The sequence below is a fragment of the Pristis pectinata genome, chromosome 15 (genome assembly GCF_009764475.1).
Source record: "Pristis pectinata isolate sPriPec2 chromosome 15, sPriPec2.1.pri, whole genome shotgun sequence".
Taxonomy (NCBI): domain Eukaryota; kingdom Metazoa; phylum Chordata; class Chondrichthyes; order Rhinopristiformes; family Pristidae; genus Pristis; species Pristis pectinata.
In genome coordinates, this window is record NC_067419.1 from 1276745 (window position 1) to 1303978 (window position 27234).

General features: G+C 44.9%; 1 protein-coding gene across 4 annotated transcripts in view; it reads right to left on the minus strand.

The window, feature by feature from the left end:
- The window catches only part of LOC127578365 (DENN domain-containing protein 5B-like), a 235198-nt gene that overhangs the window by 106802 nt on the left and 101162 nt on the right, over positions 1-27234 (minus strand). For all 4 annotated transcript variants that reach the window (XM_052030309.1, XM_052030310.1, XM_052030308.1 and 1 more), the window contains one exon: positions 1119-1785. In XM_052030309.1, coding sequence (XP_051886269.1) covers positions 1119-1785 — 667 coding nt within the window. The remainder of the gene's footprint in view (positions 1-1118; positions 1786-27234) is intronic.

Consider the following 27234-nt stretch of genomic DNA (forward strand, 5'->3'; position numbering starts at 1 on the left):
TTCTCCATTATATACTTCCCTTTTTATTGATCCCTCCTCCACCTGCTGTGCCTTTTTCTCCTTTACTGATGTAGACTCTTCTCTACAACGGATGTGAATATGATGGCCAAATCTGCCTGTCACTGCAGAAGTTTTGTCAGCAATAGAATGACAACTGGGTGAGCTCTGAGATCAGTTCTTCCAACATTTCAACTGGGCGGGGAAGAGGAAAGTATTTCACAATTTTTGTTTTTATGGATCTAAAGATTAAAACAATTCTTAATTCTGTAATAACCATACAGTAACCAGGTTCGAACTAATTATTGGTAGAGCATGCAGGAATTTTTAGAAAACTCATGAATCTAACAAGCATCACTCATTGGCAGAACCTTGCCTACTTACGTGTGCCTCATCTCCTTTTCCTGATAGGGCACAAACTCTTCCTCCCATCTTTACATTCAGCTGCGGGCTCCTTCAGTTATATAGAGTCATACATTTACACAGCACGAAAACAGGCCCTAATTGGTCCAAATTGTCCACAATGACCAAGATGGCGATCCAAGCCCGTCCCATTTGCCCACATTTGGCCCATATCCCTCTAAACTCTATTTATCCACGTACCTGTCTAAATGCCTTTTAAATGTTGTAATTGTACCCGCCTTTGCCACTTCCTCCGGCAGCTCGTTCCATATATGCGCCACCCACTGTGTGATAAAGCTTCCCATCAGGTCTTTTAAATCGTTCCCCTCTCACCTTAAACCTATTTGGTTTTAGTCTCCTCTACCCTTGGAAAAAGATTGTGGCCATCCACCTTACCCTCATGACTTTATAGAACGTCACCACTTAGCATCCTACACTTCAGAAATAAAGTCCCAGCTGACCCAGTTTTTCTTTATAACTCAAGCCCTCCAGTCCTGGTAACGTCCTCGTGAATCTTTTTGCACTCTTTCCAGCTAGTGACATCTCTCCTTTAAGCTGGGCGACCAGAACCGTACACAGGTCTGGTCTCCCCAATGAGTTGGTGGGCTCTTTTGCCAGCAATCCTCCCCTTACCCACGGACTGAACTGCATTTGCTACCTACTGGCCATTTCATTGACCGACCTTACTTGAATGAATGCTGACCAACTTTGCAGCTCACCTTGCGAGTACAGAAGGATCTGCATCTCCAGAAGCACGCACGTGAAGAGTTGTACCAAATTTTCCAAGCCTAGTAGTTCAAAGGCTTCTCGCAGCGGGAAGTCGAACAGGGGCAACTCACTTGGCCCAGGCCGCTGGCAAATAATTGGCCCGTAGACCCCTGAGAATTTTAGTGAGCGGCCAGGTGGAGGCAGGGGCACCTCGTAGAGGATGTTGTGAATGTAGCTCTCCAGGGGCAGCGGCGGAGTCTGCTGCGAGCTCACCGCCTTGTGCAGCTGCAGCAGAAACTTGCGACAGGCCTGCACGAATGGCAAGGGGGTGATCAGGCAAATGCACTTCGAGACGTACAGGGTGTCCCGGCTGATGTCGTAGGAGTTGTAGCGCTGCATTTTGGCCAGCGAGGTGCTGTCCCCGTCATCGATGCTGCTCGCCAGGGAGTCCATGCTGCAGGAGGATGAGGCATACACACTGCTGTACTGTTCCACGTTGTGCATCTGGTACAGGGTCTGCATGGCACTGCAGATCTGCTTGCAAGTGACCTCCTCGTAGAAGGTGAGCACGAAGCCGTAGGTGCGTGAGCCATCTTCGCGTGTGATGAGGAAGGAGTGGAACTGCGGGTCTCTGTTTTCAGCCTGGGTTTTGAAGGACAGCCCTTTGGGCATGCAGAGCTGAGGGGGCAGAAGAAACAGAACACTTTAGAAGTCATCGAAAGAATGCAACCGTCTTACCAATATAACCCCACCAACAATCAACTCACTAAAAAAGCTACAGAGCAGGGACAGCTGTTTTAAGGTCAAGGGAGAAGACCGTGGGCCAAAGCTGTTGGTGTAAATTCCATGTGCACACCACACTGGCTGCTGGACATGTATGCTAAAAAATTGGTGTACAACACTCAGTGCACAGTGGCACAGCGGGTAGAGCCACTGCCTCACAGCTCTAGAGACCCAGGTTCAATCCTGACCTCTGGTGCTGTCTGTGTGAAGTTTGCACGTTCTCCCTGTGACTGCGTGGGTTTCCTCGAGATGCTCCAGTTTCTTCCCACATCCCAAAGACGTGCCGGTCGGTGGGTTAATTGGATGCTGTAAATAGCCCCTAGTGTGTAGGTGAGCGGTGCAATGGGGGGGATTGATGAGAAAGTCAGCTGATTAAAAAGGGGATTAATGTAGAATGAGTGTGAGTGGATTGTTGGGGGGGAGCACGAACTCACTTTCTGTGCTGTAATGTCCCTAGGACTCTCATTTGAGCTTACTTCGATAAAATTCAACAGGCTGCTTCAGTAGGAATGGGCTCCTCCCTGCCTGGGTACTGATGCAGAACCCAACACATCCATCTTCCTCCAGGTAGGCCCCTTCTTCAAACTTCCCAAAATTACAGATCCACCATATCCCATGCACAGCTGCCAAACTCCCCAGCCTCACGTCCCCGCCAATCACCTGCCCAGGCCCCTCCCTCCTGCCAATCACCTGCCCAGGCCCCTCCCTCCTGCCAATCGCCTGCCCAGGCCCCTCCTTCCCGCCAATCACCTGCCCAGGCCCCTCCCTCCTGCCAATCGCCTGCCCAGGCCCCTACTTCCCGCCAATCACCTGCCCAGGCCCCTCCTTCCTGCCAATCACCTATTCACACCCAGTCTGCCAATCATCCTCCTCACACCAGCCACTCCCGAGCCATTAACCTGAGTTCACAGTCAATTATCTGCCTGACCACTACCCCAAACCTGTCCCCATAATCACTTGTCTGGCAATATACTTGACGATCACTCTAAATCAGATTCTAAGTCTGAATCCAAGTCTGAACATGCACCTGACCATCCCTTCACTCCTCCATCTCCATGCACCATCTTCTCCCGGAGGAATCCCAAGGGAATGCCTCATTGTCAGAGGTGCCTTCCTTGGGCACGATTTTAAACCAAGGCTCTGCCCACCTTCTCAGGGGGAGATACCAGATCATGCAGTGCTGTTTTGCAGAACAGCAGGAAAGTTCTCCTAATGCCCTGGGTGACATTAATCCCTCTTCTAGTACCTTAAATGCCATTGGTTTCTGTGCGACCACCCTGAGCAAGTTGGTGGCTGCTTTTCTCTACATTGCGGTAATTTTAAGGTACTGTGGTCACCCTGTAAATGCAAGGCTTTTCTCTTTGGACTTTTGTTTTTAGCACATAATTTTAGTCATCCTCTGATTTAAAAGAAACCAACAATTTCAATGGATGCCGTTACAGGACACTGCCATCCTGACCTCATTCAAGCAACAACTCCATTCACTGGAGGTTGACAGCACATTAGTTGTGGAGACACCAAGGCATGGACCCTCACCTGAAAGCAACACCAGCACAATTTTAAGCAGAATGCACTGGGGAGAATTCAGGACCAAGGACTTAACTGATCAGTTCCCCTCACTAGCCCAGTCCTACAACTTCAGCCCAATGATAACAGGCCCACACACGATCACAGATTTGATAACAGATCGTAGATTTTACCGAAATCCTCCTGCTTGATGAGACTTAATGGCTCACGCTATTCACCTAGTGCACTTGCATCAGCCTTTTCATTGCAATCTTACTGTGAATAGTTATAATGCCTGATAAAGCCTACAATCCGCCTTTGATGACATCACATCCAGTACTAAATGCAAAACAGCTATTATATCAATGTTTTTTGTAACACACTACAAAAGTAAAAACCACAATTTTTTTTCTTGAAATATTTAACATAATTAAAACTAAAAAAAAATGGTATTGTTGGTGCAATGTTTAGACCTGCAAAGTTGAGCTAAAGAGGAGAAGTCAAGATGGGTGGTCACTGGAGTTTAATTTAGGATTTAAGGACTCCACTGAGCTAGGCTCCTCCCTGACTGATACAAAGAAAACCAGGATTATTTGAAGATCATTGAGCTCAAGGGCACAGGGAAACCATATTACAAAGTGCAACAATTATACTGATAGATTGCATAAATTAAAGGAACCAAACTTTCTCCAGTCATCAAAATACTTCTGTAATTATAAGCTGTTGGGAGTGCCTTGGTCCCACATCTGTTTCAAAACACAGTGCCTTCAAGTCCCAGAGAGCTTCACTTTCAGGGTTACCTCTGCCCTCTCACGTGGATGTTAAATGTTTGCTGGTAATATTTCAAGAGCAGAGGATTTATACATTGGTTCCTGGCAAAAACCTAACCTGCAATTAACACCCAAGAACAGACCAATGTACCCAGTTAGTTAATTCATCGCTGCTTGTGTGAGCTTGCTGTGTTCAAGTTGGCTACTGCATTTCCCTAATTAAGCCAGTAAGGTAGGTGTTACTGGTTGTAGGACACTGTGACGTTCAGGTTGTGAAGGATGAGATATAAAACACAAGAACATGAGTACATTCATCGCTGCAAGCGTGTCCCACCGTTCAATTTGTTCATGGGTGATCTCTGCTGGCCTCAACTCTTCTTCTGTGCCAGTCCCTCATAACCTTTCAATTCCTCGATCTTTCAAATGATGGGCTTCAAATGGTGAATAGTTCAAATGGTATTTTCTATCCACATCTTAAATGGAGACAGCAAGTTCCTTCCTATTATTTCCTTTTGTGATTAGAGTAGGTGTACAGCACACTGCCATTCTATTGTTCAACTGGGACAAAGATTATTTATACAATTCAAGGTGGATTGTGAGGAATCAACATGGAGTTAGCAACATGGGTACTTCTCCTTGATCTCTCAGGGGAAACCGGCCCTTCAGCCCAGAATCTGTGCCAACATCAACCACCCAATTTACAATAATCTTACATTGATCTCTTTTGATTTTACTGTCCCCACATTCTCCCAACTTCCCCCAGATACCACCACTCACCTACATAAGAGGGACAACCTACAGCAGCCAATTAACCTGCCAAATCTGCACATCTTTGGGAAGTCGGAGCAAACCAGAGCACCTGAAGGAAACCCATACAGTCACAGTGAGAATGTACAGACTCCATACACTCAGCAGCAGAGGTCAGGATTGAACCTGGGCCTCTGGCACTGTGAGGCAACTGCTCTACTATCTGCGCCACTGTGCTGCCCTGCTCCATATCCTTTAGTTCTAACTCATGGGTTTCCTGCCACTTTTGTTTAAAAGGATATGAATACCATCAAGAATAGCAAACTTATACCAAGGAAAAACAAATGGAGATTCAAATTCACCTCTGCAAATTGAATGTTAATGTATATATAAATCAAAAAATCTTCAGATGCTGGAAATCTAAATCAAAAGCAGAAAATACTGGAAATACTCAGCAGGTCAGGCCACATCTGTGGGAAGAGAAACAGAGTTAACACTTCAGGTCAGAGACCCTTTGTTAGAACTGTCCTTGCCCCCAAAGCATTAACTCGGTTTCTCTTTTCACAGACGAAGCCTAACCTTCTGAGTATTTCCAGCATTTTCTGAGTTGTTGCACAAAAGGTTTGTTGAGGTGGAAATGCATTTTCAATTGCTTCGCTGCCACCTAAAATGGATTCCCTCAATCCTGCTGATGAACATCTGTAGCACCCCAGCATGCTTCCTCCAATGTTGTGAAATGGGAACTTGCCAGGGGGCACTCCAGCCGGACACAGGGGACCTAAGTCAACTGCTGCTGTCTGCTATCAGCCAAATTCTTTGCCTGTGCCAGACAGCGTCCAATGTCTCATCCAGGCTCAGTCACCGAGCTGTCAGAGGCACTGAAATGGGAATGTCTGTCACGTCAACTGGAATACAAATCCTACTTTTCCTTTGTTTGGCACAGAACAGCAAAGCCATCGATATTTTGCCCAAAGTTAGCCTCCCACGATAATGAACAGAAAGGCTGTGGATATTGCAAATTAAATCTTGGGGCATGTGCAGGAATTTAAATGGGATTGGACTTAGAGGAGTGTTTTAAACAGATGTACATTATGCACACACAGGCACGTCCTTAATGAGATTAGTGATTATTGTGAGAGGCCATGGCTTCTCCTTACACATGCTCTGAAAATTCAAAAATTCTCAGCCTCTTTATAATAGCTTCTGTATTGTAGCAAACTTAAATAAATGATATCACTGCAAGACATCCTTGATCAAGACTGAATTGTGTCTTGATTGAGACACACTTTCCCAGAGCTCACCATTTCCAGTGTAATACTCTGCACATGACGCTATTGGGGAGCGGGAACCTAAGTGGGGGGTGCAAGATACTTACAGCATTTACAGTGAAGCAATACTCCAGAAATGGTTCACTTAGAATGATGCTCTGATTTCCTGCACCCAGTTCAATCACCTGAGAAGGTCAGTGACCGAGAAGTCCCCAAGTTTATCGCCTCATTGAGCCTGTAGAATTTATTTCTTCTTTCTCCAGGCTCCTGCAGGAGATTAAATGGCTGTTGAGTTGGGGATGGGTGAGGGAAGATTCTGCTGAGAGCGTCAAAGAGGAAAGATAAGTGGCAGCCTTTCCCCAATCTTGATCTGATTACAAACTTTCCCCTCCAGTTTTACCAGCTCACTGGGACAAATGACATTGCATTCAGGACTCCCAAAATTTGCCATTTTTGTACTGAGCATAAAGGCAGAAGAAACTCTCATATTGCAGGATACAATTCCCCAGAAACCCAACTTCTGGGATTCTGAGTTGTGCCCAAGATAAAACAAGGACAAGTCATGACCCTTAGTGTCACCGTAACTCAGCCCTGTACAATGGGGAGGTGGGACACCCAGTACACAAGGCACTCTTTAATCTGCTTTTATCTCCTTACTGAACATTTTATTGGGTTTGATCTTCAGTTTGCCCATCTTCTGCTAAGTAGAGTGAGATCTGACCCACACTGTCAAGACAGAGTAAAATGCCTCGTGATGGGTGGGTCATTACAGATTACTGGAAGTTGTAAAATAAAACTAAAACTTTCTATCAAGAGAGATGCTGGAATCTGGAGCAACAAACTATATGCTGGAGGAACTCAGTGGGTCGAGCAGCATCTGTGGGGGGGAGAGGAAATGTCGGCATTTCGGGTAGAAACCCTGCTTCAGGACTGAGAGTGGGGAGGGGAGGCGGCCAGTATAAAGAAGAGAAGGAGAGTGGTGAGACAGGAGCCCGAGGTGATTAGTGGACTGAGAAGGAGTGAAAGATGGCCGGCAGGTTCTGGCAGGTAGGGGAGGGGAGGAGGGGAGGAGGGGAGGAGGGGAGGAGCTGGGAGACAGTGGCAGGTGGATGATAGATGGAGGCAGACAGAGAGAGAAAATGAGAGGCAGAGGGAGCGAGGTGGAAGGAGGGGAGTGTGAAACTTTCTATCACATTGCTTCTATTGTTGTAGGTTTTATTTAAAAATATGGACAACAATGGAAGTTGTGGCACGAAGGTTTCTACTAAGCACGTCAATACTAAGACTACAGCAACATTTACTGAGATGTATAGCAGAGGTTTAATCCTTTGCCATACATTACAGGGAATGTTTAATCCTTTGCTATAACCGACATCATCAGGACCAGTTTCAGACATGCTGCAGACCATGAGAATCCTCAGCCATCCTTCACAGCAGGCTACATGCAACGGTCGACAACACGGCATTCGGGCCCCACAAGGCCAGTGACACCAATAACGACTTTCAATGGTCATGGGTCATTACAGACAGCCTCGAATTCATTACCCAGACAATTCTATTCAGAGTATAGCTATGATTCATGAAACAGAACATATTTTGTATATGGATTGATTGTTTCTGAATATTAAACGAGCAGAGTGTGCACCAGATTGACAGAAGGAGCCAGAGACATTCTTCATGAACACAGGCTTCTGTCACTGGTGGGTGTATGGCCATGACGTAATGATCCGCACAGGTTCACCCGCAGCCAATTTCTAACCTACAGAAGCTAAACTGCTGCTTTTTTTAAAATTTCACCTACAAAATGCTAGTAGATTCTGCAAGTTTAGATGTTTGTTCACACAGGGAAGCCAGGCAACAAAAACGTTCGTTTAGATAGTTCATGAAAAATAGTGTCACACAGGGAATTGGAAAGTCAATTTTGATTAAGCAGCTGATTCTTTAAACGTCCCTCACTCCTTGGGTTCTCAGCAACCTTCCACCCCTAGGCAGGGCATGGATACAGCTCCAGATGTGGCAGTCACCCCAATGGACGTGCAAGCTTTGTGTGAAAGTGCCGGCATGCCCCTCAACCTCAGGGATCAGCACAGCCAAGCTGGGTTCGATTCCCCTCCCAACATGCCCACAGAACTTCCAACAAGGATATTGGATATCAATGTGCAAGGATCTGGCACCCTTTCCTGCACCCATGTCCCAATACAACAGGGACTGCAACACCAGCCTTATTACTATCTGATTGCTGTGATGAAAGGAGCTCGCTTCATTAACAAGTCCCAGCTACACTCAGTTATTCCTACACCAGATCTCTGGCTGCTGATGCAATTATAGCCAAAAGAAGATCCGTCTTTCAAAAACTGGGTTGTAGGGAACTGGGACGCTGGAAAGGTCAACATGTTACAACTGTCACTCCCCTCTGTATCTGTAGATTGGAACTCAGGAGGACATCCTGCTCAGCTCCAAGCAAGTCAGGAGTCAAGCTGATGTAAAGAAACAACACTGTGTGCTCAGTGTTATTTCTTTACATCAGCTTGACTCCTGACTTGCTTCTAGGGTCATCTCCTGGAGTGGGACTTGAACCTTCAATACCCAGGTTCAAGTCCCACTCCAGGGAGATGACCCTAGGTATTGAAGGCATGTTGCACTGTCAAAGATACCTTCTTTCAGATGAGATGTTAAGCCAAGGTACTATCTTCCCTCTCAATTCCACCTACAATAGTGCATGGAAGTATCGAGGGATCAGAAAACTCTCCCCAATATCAAGGTCAATCCCTCAGTTAATAGCAAAAGAATATACCTGGAGATGATCTCATCAGTGTTTGTGGGATATAATTGTGCTCAAAATGACCACTGTGTTCCCTACATTACAACTGTGACACCTCTCCTAAAGTACCACCGACAAAGGTCTTTGGAACATCCTAACATAGGAATATATTCAAGCCAGTAATTCTTTTATTGGAACTGTTGGAAAAAAGAGAATATCTAGATCAGTTAAAGGGGCATAGAGAGCTTTCTTAGTTTTGTTCTTAATGACCATGCGGAGGCTTTAAGATGGTGGACTGAACATGATCATCTGTTTTCATTGATTACAAATGCAAATCAATCATCCAACACTCATTCTCAACACTCCCAGCATCGGAGTTCTGCTCCAGTCACCTGTTGACCAAGCATAACTGGATTGAGAAGCAGCACTTCCCTAGCAGGTGGCCTGTAGGATGCAAGAAACTCAGGTGGCAAGAAGGAACACAGATCAGAATACCCCAGACTGGGTGATTGGGTAATGTCAGGACTGAGGGGCAGTGCTTACTAACTGGCAAAAATCCTCCTTTATTCTGACTGAATTTAAGATCTTCAAAGGAGATTTATCGAATGCCAAACCCAGAGATAAATTTAATCGAAAGGGACTAAAACTCAGGCTCTGAAAGCATCAATTGCTGATTAAATTGTTTCTTTCCGGGGCAGCTTAAAAATAAAGATAAAAACTTGAACTTGTGCTGACTCCTTATCAGCCTCAGAACATTGCAAAGGCCTTTATGGCAAATTAAGTTTGTTTGAGGAGTAGACACTAGTAAAATATATGAAATACAACATCCAATGTGCACGAAGCAAGCTCCCACAAACTGAAATGAGATAACCAAGCAGGACCTGCATTAAGGAATGGTTATATGTCATGCCTGTCAATCAGCACCTCTGGTGGAACAGTGTTTTCCAATATTGTCTTGGGAGCACTAACTTGGATTCCTTATTCTCACCTTGGCAGTGTGGTGCGAACCCACAAACTTCAGAGAGCACTACCAACTGAACTGCAGAAGGCCAAAAGAATTCTGGATTCCTTTGAGTGGGGGAGTGAAAGGGAGAGGTTGAGGGGGATGCCTGAAAAGCAAATGGAATGAAGTGATGGCTAGAATTTGAGGGTGTCAAACAACTTGTTTCACTCAGCAGTCCACTTGTTTGGAGATAACCAGGGCAACTCTCAGAACCACCATCTCTATGCCTTGAGGGACAAGGGCTTCAGGTGAATGGGAACCTAGCCCACCTCAGGATCCTCTCCAAGCCACATACCAGCCGGCCCCAGAAATATATTACCAGTTCTTCACTATCACTCGGTCTAAATCTTTAAAATCTCCTCCAGTTCTGATTGCCTAGCGATAGGATGGATATCATTAAGCTGGAGAGGTGTGGAAAAGATTCACGAGTATTTTATCAGGACTGGAGGGCTTGATTTATAAGGAGAGTCTGGATAGTTTTAGGCTTCCCTCCCCCACTCCCCACCCCCGAGGCTGAGGGGTGACTTTATAGAGATGAATGGTCACAGTCTTTTTCCCAGGGTGGGGTGGGGGGGGGGGGTGGAATCTAAATCTAGAGGGCATAGGTTTAAGGTGAGAGGGTAACAGGGACGTGAAGGGCAGGTTTTTCCACACAGAAGGTGGTGGGCAGAGGGGCGAGCTGCCAGAGGCGGATACAATTACAATGTTCAAAAGACATTTGGACAGGTACATGGATAGGAAAGGTTTAAAAGGGACATGGGTAAAATGTGGGCAAATGGGACTAGCTGAGGTGGACAACTTGGCCAGCAGAGTCGAGTTGGGCCAAAGGGCCTGTTTCCATGCTATCTAACTCTATGATTGCTTGAGAGCACCGTGGAAGCACCTTCACCAGAAGGACTGTGACAAAGGAAGTCAGCAGCTCACCACCACATCCTTGGAGCTTACTTAGGGATGGGAGAGAAATGGTGACCTTGCCAGTGATGCCCATGTCCCAAATAATGAATTAAAGAAAATCAGGTGTGGAAGTTACTGTAAATGCAGAGAGATTATCGAGAGAATCAGGAAACAAAATATAAAATGCTATTGTTCCAAATCTCAGAACAATCAGTGAGCTTAATGAGCAGTTCCCATCAATAGTCTGTCGGACATTTTTTTGCATTGAATCTGTCCGGCAGATTTGTAATTCCTTCAAGCCAGAATCGCTGGTTGATTCACCCGATGGCGACAGTGGGATCCCAGTTATTATATTTGCAGGTAACACAAGGCAGTCACTGCGCATGATGAAGCAAGTGCTTGGATTGGTTACTGCAGAGACAACTGCCAGGCAACAACTCACCACATAGACCTCTTGTTCAACTGCTGCCTTGGGGTCTTCAACATTCACTGACCCATGGGACATGCTGACTGAAGCAAGAGGTGGAAAAATTGTGGGAAAGATATAAAGCGGAAAAAATATAAAGCTTTGTGCAGTGCTACAACTCTTAAATCAAGTCTGTTGGTCTCAGTGCATCAAATCAATGCTCATCATGGGTCAACAAGGGCAGTAGGTGCAGGGAACACCAGCACCTCAAAGATTCCCTCAGAGTCACAGACGATGCTAACCTGGAAACATACTGCTGTTCCATCATCGTTACTGGCTCTAAATCCTGGAACTCTCTCTCCCCAGTAGCTGTGAGGACTGAGCGCTTTAAGAAGATTGCTCATCATCATCTTCTCAAGAGGAATTAGGAGTGGGCAATAATGCTGGCCTTACTGGAGCACCTATACCCCCAGAAATAAAAACAAACCACAAAGAAACACTATTTATAGGGCAGGGCATGCGACTTCAACGAGTGTGTAAAATATGCTGGCAGCATTTTTGTTGATCATAATACAGTTATCTGATGTCTTTTCAATTGGCTTCAAGTGGAAAGATCTCACTATGGTTTTATCTGATTACATGGCTGTTACAATATAAGCAACACTTTTAAGCATAGTAGTATTTCCAATTTTCTACTACACAAAGCTTCATCCATTGGGTTGTAGTGGGGGATGTTCTGAGCAATTACCATCCAGGACATTAATGTAAAAGTTAGCATCCACAGCTTATTAATGCATAACTTAGCACAATATAAAAGTTTGCAGCAGTGGGAAAATAACATGGGTCTGATTCACCTCTTATCCCAATTCATTGGCACACCAAAAAAAAAGACCTGCCTGGTTTCCCGTCACCAAGTCAGGAAGTTGCAGGTTCAAACCATCTCACTCAAACTAATGGAAGTTCTGCATCCCGAATGGGAGAGTAAATTCCAGCCTTTCCTGCATCAGCTACGAACTTACAGCAAGTTATAGTTCCCTCAACAAACAGCCTAAAAAATAGAGAATTGTTCAGTTTCCTAGTGTACTTTTCTCCCCCAAGGAGAAAGCATTAGAATCCTGGTAACTGTCTCACTTACAATGAGCAAAATTTGACATTGAACAAGCACAAAATTGAAACAGACTTAAATTAGTAATGTCCAGCAGATGGCCCAGTGTGGTAAATGGGAAAGTGCCTATAGGATAAAGTAAGGAAGACTTCTGAAATTGGGGGCTGAAGCACACTTTTGGGACAAAATAATAAAAGGGCACTTTTTGACATCCAGCCACATTTGAGGTGCTGAACTAATAGTGCTGGGATGTTCTGAGGTTGAACTAAAATTTAGTTTCACATATGGACCCATAAAATAGCAAAACCTCTTCATATAGTGATTAGGAAAATGGATAGCCTGCTCAAAATGTGATCAAAAGCTTAGTTTAGAGATAAGCTTTAAGGTGTAATTTAGGGGAACAAGAACCAAGGAGCAAATTAGGTAGAAAGGATTAGAACGAAAACATAAGAATTGGAACAAGAATAAGCTATTGGGTCTTTGAGCCCATTCTGCAACTCATCAAGATCATGACTGATCTCCTCAATGCCATCTGAAGGAGGAATACAAGGCATTAGGGAGAAGGTTGAGAAGTAGGACCTCAAGGGTAGTAATCTCAGGACTACTACCCATGCCACGTGTCAAAGACAGGAAGAATAGAAAGCTCTGGCAGTTGAATGCGTGGCTGAGTGACTGGTGCAAGGGGCAGGGCTTCAGATTCTTGGATACCTGGGACCTTTTTTGGGGGAGGCAAGACCTATTTGCTAAGGATGGGTTGCACCTAAACTCTACAGGGTCCAATATCCTGGCGGGAATGTTTAATTTAGTTGTAGGGGAGGGTTTAAACTGATCTGGCAGGGGGATGGTAACCATGATGCTAGGTTACAAGATGCTAAGGTGAGGGAGGAAGTGTATAGAAACGAATCCATTGAGGATGGCAAGAAGGACAGGCAGGTGATAAGTCAGGATAATTTACTGAATAATAGAAGTACAACAAATCAGGATGTTAGGATACAGAATGTTAGGATCGGGGATGAGGATGTTAGGATACCGAATGTTAGGATAGGGGATGAGGTCTACAGGAACATGTCTAAGATAGTAGGCAGCGAAGATAGTAAGAAGGATGGACAGGTAGAAAGTCAGGATAATCTGCTGAACAATAGAAGTACAATAAAATCAATAGCAGATACCAGTCTAAACGTACTATATTTAAATGCACGTAGCATCAGGAATAAAGTAGATGACCTAGTGGCACAACTACAGGTTAATAAATATGACATCGTTGCAATCACTGAGTCATGGCTTTATGATGGATGTGATTGGGAACTGAATGTCCAGGGGTACACAGTGTATAGGAAGGACAGGCGGGTAGGCAGAGGGGGAGGTGTGGCCATGATGGTTAGTAGTGATATAAAATCAATAGAAAGGAAGGATATTGGGTCAGAGGAGGTGGAATCCTTATGGGTTGAGCCAAGAAATAGCAAGGGTAAAAGGACAATAGTAGCAGTCATATATAGGCCCCCTAACAGCAGTCAGGAAGTGGACCATAAGTTGCAGATTGAGATAGACAAAGCATGCCAGAGTGACAATGTGAAGATAATTATGGGGGATTTTAACATGAAGGTGGACTGGGAAATCCAGCAAGGCGGTAGAACTCAGGAGAGTGAGTTTGTGGAATGTCTAAGGGATGTTTTTCTGGAGCAACTTATTGAGGAGCCCACCAGGGGATTGGCTGTTTTGGATTGGGTGCTGTGTAGTGAACCCGAGGTGATTAGGGAACTAAAGGTAAATGAACCACTGGGAACAAGTGATCACAATATGATTGAGTTTAGTTTCAAGTTTGAGAAGGAGAAGCCGATAACTGGTGTATCGATATTTCAGTGGAATAAGGGAAATTACAAAGGTATGAGAGAAGAGTTGGCCCAAATTGATTGGAGGAGTAAGTTAGCTGGAGGGACGGCAGAGGAAAAATGGAAGAAATTTCTACAGGAAATAAGGAAAATGCAGGATAGATTTATTCCAAGAAAAAAGAAGGTTTTGAATGGAAAAGAGGCACAGATGTGGATAACGAGGGAGGTGAAGGATAAAATAAAAGCAAAAGGGGCGGCGTACAAAGTAGCAAAAATTAGTGGGAAAACAGAAGATTGGAAAGTTTTTAAAAATCTGCAGAGAGAAACTAAGAAGGTCATTAGGAAAGCAAAGATGAGTTATGAAAGGAAGCTGGCGGACAACATTTGGAAGGATTCTAAGAGCTTTTTTAAATACATATGGTGTAAAATAGAGACACGGGTTGACATAGGACCAATTGATAACGGTGTAGGAGGTATTATAATGGACGATAGTGAGATGGCAAGGGAATTGAATGAATATTTTGCATCGGTCTTCACCGTGGAGGACATAAGCAATGTGCCCGTTAGTCAGGAGTCTCACGAATTGGAACTGAGTTCAGTTGAGATTACTAGGGAGAAGGTGCTAGGAAAACTAAAGGGGCTTAAGACTGATAAGTCTCCCGGACCGGATGAGGTGCATCCCCGGGTTCTGAAGGAGGTGGCTGTAGAGATAGCGGAGGCATTGGCGATTATTTTCCAGGAATCGATGGATTCTGGCATGGTTCCGGAGGACTGGAGGGTAGCGAATGTAGTTCCGTTGTATAAGAAAGGTGGGAGGCAGCACAAAGGAAATTACAGACCTATTAGTCTGACGTCAGTGGTGGGAAAATTATTGGAATCTATCCTCAAGGAGGAGGTTACCGAATACCTAGAGGCGCAAGGCAAGATTGGACCTAGTCAACATGGTTTTGTGAAGGGGAGGTCCTGTCTGACCAACCTATTGGAGTTTTTTGAAGAAATCACAGGTAGGGTGGATAAGGGAGAGGCGGTAGACGTTGTGTATTTAGACTTTCAAAAGGCCTTCGATAAGGTGACTCACAAGAGACTGATTAATAAGATGAGAGGTCATGGAATTATGGGTAGGATAGCAGAATGGGTGGAGCAGTGGCTGGTTGGCAGGAAGCAAAGGGTGGGAACAAAAGGATTCTCGTTCTGGTTGGTTACCGGTTACTAGTGGTGTGCCGCAGGGGTCGGTGTTGGGGCCGCTCCTTTTTACCTTGTACATCAATGATTTGGATGATGGTATAAATGGTTGTGTGGCTAAGTTTGCGGATGACACCAAGATAAGTGGAGGAGTAGGGAGCATAGAGGAAATAGAAAGGATGCAGAGGGACCTAGACAGTTTAGGAGAATGGGCAAGGAAATGGCAGATGAGATTCAATGTTGAGAAATGTGCAGTTGTACACTTTGGAAGCAGAAATAAGCGGGTAGATTATTATCTAGAAGGAGAGGAGATTGAAAGTACGGTAGTACAAAGGGACTTGGGGGTACTCGTACAAGATACCTTAAAAGTTAACCACCAGGTTGGATCGGTGGTTAAGAAAGCGAATGCTATGTTGGCATTCATCTCGAGAGGTATAGTGTATAAAAGTAAGGAAGTGTTGATGAGGCTCTACGGGGCACTAGTGAGGCCTTATTTGGAATACTGTGTGCAGTTTTGGGCCCCACATCTTAGGAAGGATGTGCTGACGTTGGAGAGGGTTCAGAGGAGATTTACGAGAATGATTCCAGGAATGAAAGGGCTTACGTATGATGAGTGTTTGTCGGCTCTTGGAGTGTACTCACTGGAGTACAGAAGGATGAGAGGGGACCTCGTAGCGACATTTAAAATGTTGACAGGAAAGGATAGAGTAGATGTGGCTAGGCTGTTTCCCTTGGTGGGCGAGTCCAGGACCAGAGGGCACAACCTTAGAATTAGAGGGTACAGTTTCAAGACAGAGATGAGGAGAAATTTCTTTACCCAGAGGGTGGTGAAATTGTGGAACTCCTTGCCACGCACAGCAGTGGAGGCCAGATCAGTGGGGGTGTTCAAGGAGGAGATAGACAGATATCTAAATAGTCAGGGTATCAAGGGATATGGGGATAAGGCTGGAAAATGGGATTAGAATAGTTTTTTTTCCCCACCCCATTTCTTTTTCCCTTTTCCTTGGAGCAGACTCGATGGGCCGAATGGCCTGCTTCTGCTCCCTTGTCTTGTGATCTTGTGATCTTCCTGCATTATCCCTATATCACTTGAAACTCTTAATATCCAGGGAACCAGAGAGTTATACAGCACAGAAACAGGCCCTGCACCCCACAGTCTCCATGCTGACCATTGTTGGATTTGACTGTTTTAAGTAGTTTTTTTAACATGTACAGTGTTTAATACACCTCAAGTGGCTGCACAAGGAATGGCCGCTTCCTAGCTTATTGGTTAGTCCATCAGGTGAATATGTGTTTTCTCATTGGTTAGTTTTGCCACAAGTACCTAATGGGTTTTCTGATTGGACTATTGTTAGCTAAGGAGTACCTCTTATCTCAGGTGTAAAAGGTGTCATTTTTTGTTAATCACTCTCTTGCTCCCCTCCCGCCTCCAGCCCTAGCTAATTTTTAGTTCCTTTGGCTGTGCTCTGTGACTGTTTCTTTGTTTTAAACTTTTCCAGTAAAACATTGTGAAGCACCAAGTTGCTTTCAACTCATTCTTGGACTCCCGAAAGAACCTGTGGATTGGAAAATAACCGGATCTGACACCATCAAATACCCGACTATACTCATCCCATTTACCAGCACTTAATCAGAGTCTTCCATGCCTTGGCGATTCAAGTGCTCCTCTCTCAATCTCTACTGTTGAGATCTGTTTTGAATGAGCTCAACGATGGAGCCTTTACAGTCTCCCAGTGTAGAGAATTCCAAAGATTCACCAAAAAATGGAAGAAGTTCCTTCTCATCTCCGTCCTAGGCAGCACACCCCTTATTCTGACCCTTAGTCCCTTTGACAAATCTTTGATAGAGATTGTGAAGACCTGGGACCCAAGGTCCAATCCCTGTGGTATCCTATTAGGTCACAGTCTGCTAACTTGAAAGCACCCAATTATTTCCACTCTCTGTTTGTTAACCAACCCTTAATCTTTGTCAGTACATTAACCCCATTTCTACGTGCTCCAATCTTCTTGAGCAATCTCATGCATGGGACTTCATTGAAAACTTTTCGAAAATCCAAATATACTACATCCACTGGCTTCCTTTTATTTTTTCCATCAGTCACATCCACAAACATTGTGTCAAATATGATTTCCCTTTCATAAATCCATGCTGACTCAACCTGACTATTCTTTTCCTGGTAGCGCAGTTTCTACATCCTTCACTAAAGACTTCAGCATCTTCTCCCCTAGTGATGTTAGGCTAACATGTCAGTAGTTCTCCATTCCTTCTATCCCTTATTTCTTAGATAGTTGATTCACATTTAGAGTCAGAGTACACAGCACAGGAACAGCCCATCACATCCATGCCGATCTTTTTGCCATCTGCACTAATCCCATTTGCCGACAATAGGATCTTATCCTTCTTTGCCTTGCCTATTTAAGCATCTTTCCAAATACCTCTTAAGTGAGGCAATTGTATCTGATTCCACCACCTCCACATTCCAGACATCATCCACCCTCTGTAGAAAATAAATTACCCCTCAGATCCCCTTTAAAACTCCTACCTCTCACATCAAACCTACGGGGAAGAAGATTTTGGCTATCCACCTAATCTACGCCTCTCATAATCTTTTCTACTTCCATCAGGTCACCCCTCCTTCGTCCCTGGGGAAACAAGCCCAGCCTATCTAATCTCTCCCCAGAACTCAAGTCCTCCAATCCAGGCAACATCCTGGTGAATCGCCGCTGCACAATCACGTCCTTCCTATTGTGTGTTGACTGCAACTGCACAAAATACTCAAATTGTGGCCTAACCAATGTTTTGTAAAGTTGTAACATAATGTCCCAATTCTTATATTCTATGTCCTGACCTATGAGGCCAGCAAGCCACATACCTTCTTCACCACCTGATCGACCACTTTCGGGCTATGGACTTGAACCCCAAGGAGTTCCCTCCCAATCTGCAGGGGCCATTTCAGAACTGATTGAATGGTAACAACCAGAACATTCACCATCTTATACCCACCTCTTTCAAAACTGTGGAGGGAATAAGAAAGTCTGTTCAAGGGCTGTGTGGAGGGAGAGGGAAATGGAACGAAGAGGTTGGTGGCTGTGCTGTTGGAAGTGGCGTGAAACAGGAAGGAGGAACACACAGTAAAGAAAACAACTGTGCAAGTTAGTTTTCAACTCAATATCCCATCCCGACTTGGAAATATATCGGCAGTCCTGCATCAACGCTGGGCCCAAGTTCTGGAATTCCCCACCCAACAGAAGTGTGGCAATACCTTCACCAAAAGAACTGCAATGGTTCAAAAGGGTAGTTCACCAACCCCGTTGCAAAGCGCTGTTAGGGATAGGAAATAATTAAAGTCCTTGTCAGAGACACCCAGACGTGGAAATAACTTCTTAAAAACTATTGAAAAATAATAAAAACCTGTAGATGCTGGAAATCTGAAATAAAGACAGAAAATGCTGGGAACACTCAGCAGGTCAGGCAGCACCTGTGGGAAGAGAAACAGTTATCGTTTAAGGTCCAACACCCTTACTAGTTATTACAAAAAATACTGGACTGAAAGTACAGGGTGTGCTGAATGTGTCATGAGAGGAACTGCAGTGTCACAGTGAGACTATACTGCTCATGAACTCATAGAGAACTAACCTGTACAGTGCTATCAGGGAAAAGCTGGAGACTCAAAACAACTTAACAGCTCTTTCAAAGAGCTGGTTTGGACAGCATGAACGAGCTCCTTCTGTGCAGCAAGACATATTGATTCTAAATGACACTTCCAGTGTCACCTTTTCCTCAATTATAATTAGTTTTAAAATCCTAGCTGCAAGAGAAACTGATTTACATAAACAAAACTCAAATATTAGGGGAACGATAGATAATATTTATTGATCTATGGCACAGGTTAATCTTTCATGATTACAGTCAGGCAAAGCATTGAAGCAGACTTCTCTCTGCTCAGAAGGTCCCCTGAGGTTTTAGCAGAACAGTTATTTGGTACCTAGTCCGCAGATTGCTTCAGCCAATCGCCATCCACCACAGGTGACACTTGCATCATTTTACATTTTCTGAAGCCACATGCTGTGGGGTTTTCACCCATCATGACCCACAGTGCACGAGGAGTGCACCCCCATAGAAACAGCCGTTCCCTTGACAACAGTTGTTGCCTGGAGGAACTTATTGCTTTTCATTTTATGGCTACAATTGCCGAGCTATGCTACAAGTTTAAGCTAGTGCTCAACTTCTATTTCCCAGTGCGGTTAAATTCGTTTCTACTGTATTTTTTTCCATCGAGAAGAGGCTTCCCAAGCTGTGGTATCAAGGGTCCTTCAAGCCAAGTCCCAAGGATTTAGGGACACTGGTGTTTTCAGCGCAAAGAGCAGATATACAAGGTGTTGTTACAAGGCTCAGAATCCTGCCATTAACCTTGTACTCCGCCTTCAAGTTCGTTCTTCCAAAGTGTACCACTTCACACTCTTCCTGATTGAACTCCACCTGCCACTTCTCTGCCCAATTCTGCATCCTATGTCCCTTTGTAACCTACGACAACCTTCAACACGATCCACAACACCTCTAACCTTCATGTCATCCGCAGACTTACTGACCCATCCCTCCACTTACTCATCCGTCACTTATAGGAATCACAAAGAACAGGAGTCCCAGAACACCACTAGTCACTGACCTCCAGGCAGAATACTCTCCATCTACCGCCACCCTCTGCCTTCTGTGGGCAAGGCAATTCCGAATCCAGGCAGCCAAATCTCCATAGATCCCACGCCTCATCACTTTCTGGATGAGCCTACCATGGGGAACCTTGTCAGATACATTACTAAAGTCCAGATACACCACATCCACTGCATTACCTTCATCAACTTCTTTCCTCGCCTCCTTGAAAAACTCAATTAAGCCCATGCCCCTCAAAGCCATGCTGACTATCCCGAACAAGACTGTGCTTCTCCAAATGCTTGTAAATCCTGTCCCCAAGAATCCTCTCCAATAGCTTGCCCACCACTGACGCAAGACTCACTGGTCTATGATTCCCAGGATTATCCCTATTACCTTTCTTGAACAAGGGAACAATATTTGCAATCCCCTGGTACCACTCCTGTGGCTGGGGGGGGGGTGGACGCAAACATCATACGCAAACGCAATATCTGCCCCAGAGTGTCCCAATGGCTACTGGGGGCACCTATAGAATGCTCCCAACAGAGTGATTGCTCCCTTCCTGTTTCAGACTCCCACCCGCAATGACTCAGTGGACAATTCCTCCAGGACATCCTCCCTTTCTACAGCGGTGACACTGTCCCTGATTAGCAATGCCACCCCCCCACCTCCCTTTTTACCTCCCTCTCTGTCCCTATTGAAACATCTAAACCCCGGTACATCAAGCAGCCAATCCTGCTCTTGCAACAGCCAAGTCTCTGTAATGGTCACAACATACTGATCTGTGCTCTGAGTTCATCATCCTTATTCTTAACACTTCTCGCATTAAAGTAAACACATTTCAACTCATCCAACTGATTGCGTTTATGACCTATCCACTGCCTATCTTTCCCCACAGTCTCTCTGCAGATTGCATCTACCTTTACACAAAGTGCTCCATCATCTGACCTATCAGTCTGGTTCCCATCCCCCTGCCTACCTAGTTTAAACCCTCTCCAATAGCTCTAGCAAACCTGCTTCAAGGGCATTGGTTCTTCTCGAGCTCAGGTGTAACTCGTCCCTTTTGTACAGGTCGTACCTTCCCCAGAAGAGATCCCAGTGATCCACAAATCTGAAACACTGCCCTCTGCACCAACTCTTCAGCCATGCATTCCTCTGCCACTGTTACCCTCAGTGACACGTGGCACAGGCAGCAATCCAGAGATTACCACCTTTGAGGTCCTGCTTTTTAGCTTCTTTCCCAACTCCCTATATTCCCTCTTCAGGACCTCGTTTCTTTTCCTATCTATGTCATTGGTACCAATGAGTACAACTTCTGGTTGCTCACCTTCCCTCTTAAGAATGCTGTGGACTCGAAAGGAGACCTCTCTGACCCTGGCACCTGGGAGGCAACACTTCATCCAGGAGTCTCGTTCTCGTCCACAGAATTCCCGATCTGTTCCCCTAACCAATGAATCCCCAATCACCACCGCAGTCCTCTTCTCCCTCCCTTCCCTTCTGAGCCACAGAGCCAGACTCAGTGCCAGAGTCCCGGCCACCGTGGCTTTCCCCTGGTAGGTCGTCCGTCCCTCCCTTTCTTTCTTTTTCAATCTTTTTATTAGTTTTCATATTAATACAGATTGATATATAACATCAATGTTTGTAGATGTAATACAAAGAGATCAGGAGAACAATCATGGCATAGATAATCATAAAGAGCAATAAAGTATTTAAAAAATCTGTAGATCCCACGATCTCTTAGTAAACGAATATAATATAAAAGGAAGGAAAGAAAAAGATTTATTATATAAATTTTAAAAAACCCTAAATCAGTAAGAAAAGTTGTAAACAATATAAACTAAACTAAACAAAAAAAAATTTTCAAAAAAAAACAAACAACTGTAGCGGTTGCTACCGCGGAATAAAACAAGACTCACTCGGAGGATTGCCAAACAGAACTGGTTTATTTTCCCGCCTTGTGCGGGCCCTTTAAGGGAGAAAACTCCCGCCCAAAAAACCGGCAATGACGTAAGTCCTACGTCATCAGGACTTTCCCGCGCGCGGGTTCTCCCCGTCGCTCGGAAAGACGAGGCCCGCCGCCATCTTGGGCCTCGTCGCTCCGACACCGCGCGACCCGACTGCCGAGCCGGTTCACCCGACTAGACGGTGAGTCGCCACACAACAAAAGAAAAGAAAAAAAGACTGGGCTAAAATTTCTCAGTAGAAACAGAGCAATATTATGTCATCAACTCCGTTCCTCTACGTTGGAAAGTTATTGAAAGGGGATCTACATCATGTGAAAATATTGAATAAATGGACTCCAAATATCTTCAAATTTAAGCGAAGGATCAACAGTACCACTCCTAATTTTTTCCAAGTTTAAAATGATATAGTTTGAGAGAACCATTGAAAAGCAGTAGGCGGTATTGGATCCTTCCATTTAAGCAAAATGGATCGTTTGGCCATTAATGTAACAAAGGCAATCATACGGTTAGCAGAAGCAGATAAATGGCCAGACTCTAACCTGGTAATCCAAAAATTGCAATGATAGGGTGAGGTTGTAAATCAATCTTCAATACATTTGAAATAATGTTAAAAATGTCTTTCCAATATTTTTCCAAAAGAGGACAGGACCAAAACATATGTGTCAAAGAAGCCACATTCAACTTACATCTGTCACATATAGGATTTATATGTTGATAAAAATGAACTAGCTTATCTTTTGACATATGGGTCCTGTGAACTACCTTAAACTGTATCAAAGAGTGTCTGGCACACATTGAAGATGTATTAACTAAATGAAGAATTTTCTTCCAAGTCTCTGTAGGTGAAGATGTCTGGAGTTCGCTTTCCCATTCATTCTTAATTTTGTCTAATGATTCTAGACGTATTTTCATAATTAAATCATAAATTAGCCAGACTCAGTGCCAGAGACCCGGCCACTGTGGCTTTCCCCGGTAGGTCGTCCCTCCCAACAGTGTCCAAAACTATATACTTGTTATTGAGAGGAACAGTCAGAGGTACCCTACACTGACTGTCTATTCCCTTTTCCTCTCCTGACAGTCACCCAGCTACCTGCCTCCTGCAACCTAGGTGCAACTGCCTCCCGGTAACTCCTCAGTTTCCCGAATGATCTGGGGTTCATCCAGCTCCAGCTCCCTAATGTGGTTTGTAAGGAGCTGCAGCCGGGTGCACTTCTCACAGGTGTAGTCATCAGGGACACTGGAGGACTCCCTAGCTTCCCACATCCTGCTGGAGGAGCATACCCTTTGACACTCACCAACTTTTATCGATGCACGATAGAAAGCATCCTATTTGGATACGTCACGGCTTGGTACGGCAACTGCTTCGCCCAGGACCACAAGAAGCTGCAGAGAGTTGTGGACACAGCCCAGTGCATCACGGAAACCAGCCTCCCCTCCATGGACTCTGATTATACTAGCTGCTTCACCAAGGCAGCGAGAGGTTATAGACCTACCCACCCAGGTCATTCTCTCTTCTCTCCTCTCCCATCAGGCACAAGATACAGGAGTCTGAGGGCACGTACACCAGGCTCAAGGACAGTTTCTACCCCACTGTGATAAGACTATTGAACGGTTCCCTTATACGATGAGATGGGCTCTTGACCTCACAATCTACCTTGTTGTGACCTTGCACCTCATTGTCTACCTGCAATGCACTTCCCTGTAGCTGTGACACTTTGCTCTGTACTCTGTTATTGTTTGTAGCCTGTACTACTTCAATGCACTCTGTACTACCTCAATGCACTGTGTAATGAATTGACCTGTATGAACAGTATGCAAGACACGTTTTTCACTGTACCTCGGTACAAGTGACAATAATAAACCAATTCCAATAACAATACCACTGCCCTGACTGCTATTCCCACTGCTGTAACTGTGCAAGAACAAAAGGAAGAAAGAGACCTTACCAGAACCTCACCTTAGCCTCAACTCACTTACTCTGCCTCTTCTCGCTGAAGCCTCTTGAACTAAAGCGTCAAGGTCCCACTCTCACACTGAGCCACGACTACAATGGCCGCTCCACAATGGACACTCCGTTTAGCTTACCTTTTTTTTAATTGGCCACTGCTGCCCAATTAGCTAATCATCAAGACTTGCTCTTTCAATGCTTCCTGCTTTCGCTTCTGTGAAGTCTTGGAGTACTTTACTTGGAGTATTGGGTGCAATTCTGGTTGGCCCATTACAGGAAGGATGTGGAGGCTTTGGAGAAGAGGTTAACCAAGAGACCGATAGTTGCCTGGAACAGGCTGCCAGAGGAGTGGTGGAAGCAGGTACGACAGTGGTGTTTAAGAGGCTGTTAGACAGACACACGAATATGCAGGGAATGGAGGGGTGTGGATCATGGGCAGGCAGATGAGAATTAGTTTAATTCAACATTATGTTCTGCACAGATATTGTGGGCCAAAGGGCCTGTTCCTGTGCTGTGCTGTTCTGTTCTATGTTCTAATGGCATAGTGATGAAGCTCAGGGATGTACATGATGCAAGAAATGAAGGAATGCAAAGATCAAGGGCTGGATGGGATAATAGTCATCAGAGGTAGCGAGGATGGAAAGACCATGGAGCGACTTGAAAACAAAGATGAAGGATCTTTGACTTGAAACGTTAACTCTGATGCTCTTCCCTTAGATGCTGCTTGACCTGCTGAGAGTTTCAACAATTGTTTCTACTTCAGATTTCTAGCATCTGAAGTTTTTTTGATTTCCTTTTGCTGCAAACACTTCTAACTTTCCCATTCAAATTTTATGAAGACCAGAACCCCTGCACATTGTATCTGTCAAATCCCCGGTGATATTAATGGCGTAGTCCTCACCGGGAGGCATTTGAGTTTGAAAGCAAGAGTGAACCTCCTGTTGTATATGAAGTAATAGCTCAAAGTACACAGCACCAATTCTGATCAGGAAGGCTGCCTTAGTTCCACCCATTAAATCAACAAGTATTTGCTGGAAATAGGCAGATGCCTAAAGTTTGATCTGAAGACTCCAGAAGGGTAATGGCTATCCAACAGTTATTGCACAATAAAGTGCAGAGTGATGTAGAGAATGTCTTCTTTGTGCCAGAGTCCTCAGGGACTCTAAGCCACCCAAGTCAAGATCCAACGGGTTATGGGTTTAAATCATAGCAGCAAACTGTTGCCATATCCATATCTCCATCCCTGTCAACCTTGCAAATTCCTCCTCGCAAACATCTGGGGACTGATGTCTAAATTGAGAGAGCCGTCCTATAGACTAGTCAAGCAACTGCCTGGTATAGTTGTACACACTGGACTGAACCTTAACTACAATGTGCCAGACTCCTCTGTCACAATCCAGGCGCAAATGAAAAACTTACTTGCAGCAGCATTACAGGCACATTGCATTAGAGGTGCAACATTTACAAGAAAAATATAAATTAGATATAAATTATATAAGAAAGAACACAATTAGAAAAAAATGAAGTCCATTGTAGTGCAAAGTGACTATACTGCGATAGTGATTAGGGTTGTGTAAGTTGGTTCAAGAACCAAAAGGGAAGTAGCTGTTCTTGAACATGGTGATGTGGGACTTCAGGCTTCTGTACCTCCTGCCCAATGGCAGCTGTGAGAAGATGGCATGACCCCAGTGGTGGGATCTTTGATGATGGATGTTGCCTTCTTCAGGCAGCACCTCATGTAGATACTCTCGATGGTGGGTAGGCGTGTGCCTGTGATGTATTGGGCTGAGGCTACTATTCTCTGCAGCTTCTTACATACCTGCGCATTCAAATTGCCATACGAGACCATGATGCAAGCAGTCAGGATAGAGGATAGGCTAAAACATTGACTTCAATCTTGCCAATATTTTGTCGTCAACTGGTACTGGAGTCAAACTGAACAGTCTGACAAATTAGATTGAGAGATGGTGAGCTGGAGCTGCATGTCATCAGCGTAGATGTGGAAAGTGACACTATTTGTGGATGATATAGCCAAGGCATTGGGACAGAACACCAGAGATAAAAGTGTGAGACTGAGAAAGAAAGACACTGCTGGTGATTATCTAGTATAACTGCATAGATAAGAATTATACCAAGCAGGTGTGATCCCATCAAACTTGTATCCTGACACACCCTTACCAAAGCATTATACTGTACCTCCTGCCCGATGGCAGCTGTGAGAAGATGGCATGGCCTGAATGGTGGGGATCTTTGATGATAGATGTCGCTTACTTGAGGCAGTGCCTCCTGTAGATACTACTGATGGTGGGGAGGGATGTGCCCCTGATGTATTGGGCTGAGTCCACTACTCTGCAGCTTCTTGTGTTCTGCACATTCGAATCGCCGTACCAGACCACGATGCAACCAGTCAGGACACTTTGAACAGTACATCTGAAGAATTTTGTTAGAGTGTTCTGTGACAGGCCAAACCTCCTTAACCTTCTCAGTAAGTAAAGATGTCAGTGCGTCTTCCTTGTGATCACATCGATGTGCTGGGCCCAGGACAATTCATCCAATATGTTAATGCCCAGGAATTTAAAGATACTGATCCGCTCCGCTGCCTATAGACTGGCGCATGTTCGTCCCTCTTCCCCTTCCTAAAGTCAACAATCAGTTCTTTAGTTTTACTGACATTGAGTGAGAGGTGGTTGTCGTGGCTCCACTCACCCAGGTGTCCTATCTCGCTCGTGTATACTGACTCATCACCACCTGTGATTTGTCCAACCACAGTAGTGTCATTGGCGAATTTGTATATAGCATTGGAGCAATGCCTAACCACACGGTCATGTGTGTACAGAGAGTAGAGCAGGGGGCTAAGCACGCAGCCTTGGGGTGCACCTGTGTTGATGGTCAGCGAGGAGGAGATGTTGTTACCTATCCTCACTGACTGAGGTCTGCTGATGCGGAAGTCGAGGATCCAGTTGCAGAGGGAGGTATAGAGGCCCAGGTCTTGAAGCTTGATAATGTTTGGACAGGATGATTGTGTTGAACGCCGAGCTGTAGTCAATGAACAGCAGCCTGACATATGTGTTCCTGTTGTCCAGAGCAGAGTGAAGAGCCAGAGAAATCACATCTGCTGTTGACTTGTTGTGGTGGGAGGCAAACTGAAGTGGATCCAGGTCATCTCTGAGGCAGGAGTTGATATGTGCCAAAACCAACCCCCCAGTGATCACTTGGGTTTCCTCCCAGCAGCCACAGACATGGGGGCTGGTGGATGAATTGGCCACTGTAAATTGCCCCTAGTGTTGCTAGGTAGTAGAATGGATGGGAATGTG